This window comes from Rhyacophila brunnea, unplaced genomic scaffold (genome assembly GCF_057557595.1).
Source record: "Rhyacophila brunnea isolate RB1 unplaced genomic scaffold, BYU_Rbru_1.0 scaffold_104, whole genome shotgun sequence".
NCBI lineage: Eukaryota > Metazoa > Arthropoda > Insecta > Trichoptera > Rhyacophilidae > Rhyacophila > Rhyacophila brunnea.
The window spans coordinates 1,165,270-1,169,023 of NW_028232757.1; the positions used below are offsets into that span (position 1 = coordinate 1,165,270).

At 28.6% G+C, this 3,754-nt stretch overlaps 1 protein-coding gene across 1 annotated transcript; it reads left to right on the plus strand.

Annotated features, from left to right (window-relative positions):
- Positions 1 to 1,037: 1,037 nt before the first annotated feature.
- LOC147078779 (uncharacterized) lies at positions 1,038 to 1,756 on the plus strand (the record flags this gene model as incomplete). The annotated part of the gene is made up of 1 exon (XM_085956683.1): positions 1,038 to 1,756. A coding segment is annotated over exon 1 (719 nt), but the record flags the coding sequence as incomplete, so codon positions are not given.
- Positions 1,757 to 3,754: the final 1,998 nt, after the last annotated feature.

Sequence of the window (3,754 nt, forward strand, 5' to 3'; positions counted from 1 at the left end):
AGTATTGATATTTATATTAAAATTTTGTAATTATTGTAAAAATTAAAAAGACATAAATTATATAAAAATCAATGGTTTTGGCAAAAAAATGCCATAGGTCATATAATAAGGTGTTATGAATGACAAAAGAAGCGGAAGCTTATGCACAAGAAATGCAGTTTGAATAAACACTTCAATTAATACGTTCGAATTAGAAAAATGTAATGAGGAATATTTTAGTGATAATTAAGCTGAAATAAATATTATAAAAATCAATTTTTTGTGTCAACTAATAGAAATAACTCAAAATCGCATATAACCATATTTAAGTGAAGAATGCTTATGTTAAAATAAATTTAAATATTTATTTATCAACATAAAAGGTAATTCTTAGAATAAATAATATGATTTGGCAGCCAAACATAAAGTAAAGAAGCTATCGCATATGATAGAAGTAAATTCAGGCAATATAAATATTTTTTATTAAAATAAAGAAGCATAAAACTGTATGGAATAGGAGAAATTTATCTGTGGATATATCAACTATTGAATTTTTTCTTCTTCCTAAAACCAAAACCTGATTATTACCCGCGAGCACATCCTATCCAAGCTTTTAGAATTTCACCTTCTTTATGATGCTTTCATAGATAGATATCTTCTCTAGACTAATCAGTAGAATTGTTAATCTATGTTTTATAGTTTTAATTTGTGTCTGTATTAGGTTTTTAAATTTGATTTCTTTTGCATAGTACGATAGAACGTAGATATTTCAAAATTTTAGTTCAGTGATTTATTTTAAAATATTATCGGAATAGTTTTTATAAAAAAAATTAGCTGAATATTAGTTTAATTCTATGCATCATATTTCCGAAATACATTATAAGTGATTTGGCTTGACCATTAATTCTATTATCACAATATTTTTTTAAAAACAATTTATTTGTGATCCTTTAAATCTACAGATCATATTTAAATAATATTAAAATTGGTTATTGTGTTAAACTATTAATTATTTTATCGCAATAATATTTAAAACAAACTTAATTGATTGCCCTTAAATGTTTAGTACTGTTCAAACAGGAAGCAAATATTCAATATCTTATTCTGTCTATGTTAAGGAAGACGGAAGAATAATTTCACCTTTCCATGACATTTCACCAAACATTCAAAATGACTCAAACATTGTCAGAGTCTTCAATGAAATACCACGTTTTGAAAATGCAAAGTTCGAAATGTCAAAAGACAAACCGATGAATCCAATAGTTCAAGATGTCAAAAAAAATAAACCACGTTTTGTGGCCAATCTTTTTCCATGCAAGGGATATATTTGGAACTATGGAGCTATTCCACAGACATGGGAAAATCCTGGCGTAGAAGATGAATATACAAATGCAATTGGAGATAATGATCCGATAGACATCATTGAAATTGGAAGTAAGCAAAAGATGATAGGTGAAGTTTATGAGGCTAAAGTTCTTGGGTGTCTTGCACTTCTTGACGATAATGAGTGTGATTGGAAAATATTGGTCATTGATATTAATGATTCATATTCCTCTAAAATCAATGGAATAGAAGATGTGGAAAAGGTTTTTCCGGGTTTACTTGAAAAATCCCATAATTGGTTTAGAGATTACAAAAAAGCGGATGGAAAAAACGAAAATCAATTTGCTTTGGACGGCAAATTTATGGATGCTGAGTTTGCTATGAAAATTATTAGGGATGGTCATAAGCAATGGAAGAAAATGTTTGATTTGGAAAATACTGAAGGAATATCAAAGTTAAATGGAAATATCGTTGATTCAAAAGAATATTCTCATAACTTTTCAATCGAATTTACTGAAGAGAAAGATTCAGAACTTCCAGAAAGCATCGAAAACTTTTTCTATTGCTAGTTTGGTGATTAAATCTAATGATAATAAAGGTGTGAAGGTATTTTTTCTATCATTAAACTTAAATCCAACCCAATACTATCTAACTATTGTATTCTATTTCACAAAGTACAGCCTTATAATTTATTTAAAAAAATTCATTTGGCAATAAAACGGACGTAACAATGGTTTAAAGGGCAAATATTTCGACTAAAATCTTAAATAATAATGATCCTTGTTCGATTCTCCTCAAACAATGGCATATTAAATTACCAGTTTGTTGATTGATATCGCCTATCTGCAAGGGATACAGCAGACACTATAAGGCTGACCCATTATAATAATAGCAATCGGTTTTAAACATACAGTAAATTGCGGCGTTAAACAACTTGAATCGATTCCCGAAAAAAAATTTAAATAATCAAAACCATTATCGGCTTGATTTAGGTGTTATCCAGAAACGGTGACAAAATTGATGTGGTTTATTTTCCAACGTATAAACCCCTTCATAAGGTTAAAATAGCGATATAGAAATAAATATTTTTACTTATTCATGGGTTAATTCAATTTTTAAGCTTTTATGGGTTGTGTTTGCAACATTGTAGATTGGTCTATAAAACATATTTGACTGATACTTCTTTCCACTTCATCATCAGTAAATATTATTCTCATGACTTATTGGTCTACCGACTTCCATAATTCTATTGTTTGTGCGTATCGCTTTCGTTTCGGTTGTTAATTCTAACACCCATTTAACGGCTTTGAGTATTTTATGACACTCAATTCCAAGTTATGACGTATATCAATATTTAAGTTATAAATTGGTTTATAAGGGAGCATTCACTTGCCAATAGATTTTATTTTCTTAGCTTCTTATTTCCAACATTTTTCAGATTATATATACTCGTTATTCCTATTGCTATTAACATGATCAAGTTTTTATTCTTATCGTACACTAAAATTTTGGTCTATCATGAGACAATTTTATGTCCGTTTCTATTCTTCTATCTACCATTATTATTGCTAGTTCGTTTTCAATTGATTCTCGAATAGTGTATTTAATTTTCTTCGATTTTTAAATGTTGAATTTTATTGTGAGCATGAGTGAATCTTATACTCTCGTTATGTATATGCGCATAAAATAGCCAAGCATTATATTACATAGGCTTGAAAGGTGGGCCACTATTTATATGCTGATACACAGCGCTGACGACTTTTTCCTTGGAAGATATTTTTATCTTGCATAAAACGATATATTGCATCTTCTTTTAGCTTGAAGTTGTTTATTTATAGCCTCAAAAAAAAGATATGCAAATCATTGTGTTGTAGTCGATAATCGAAGGCTGTTGTTGTCAAAATAAATCTAATAATTATTTCCATGTGAGTTTATGAGGCTTAAATATCAATTCGAATGTCATAAAAGACGGTTTTCTTGCACATTTAATAAAAAGGAAAAATTCGAAATAAAAGCTTAAGAAAAAAAGATGCTGAATTTTGGGTAAAAATGACTGAAAAAAACATGAAAGGTGGCAGTTTATAAACTATATTCATGATTTTATTGGAGAATGAAATATGGAGGTCAGTGTTTTACATTTCAAGAATTTTAAAAAATTTGTAACTACATGCCTAATTGGAAACCTGCTGGGTCTGATAGTATCTATAACTCTATATAAAAAATCAATGGTTCTATGAAAACAAAACATAATACATTTCAAAATATATTATTTTTAATGTTAGAGAATTGAGGCCTATGACCTGCATAAATTATCTCTATAAATTGACAGCTAAGATGATGACGGAAATCTTAGTTAAAAGTTTAAAAGCATAACTATTATCGAAAATCAACTTTCACCGTATAACGGGTACAAGGAGCTTGAAGCTAGCGCTAAAAAACACGGCAACAAACT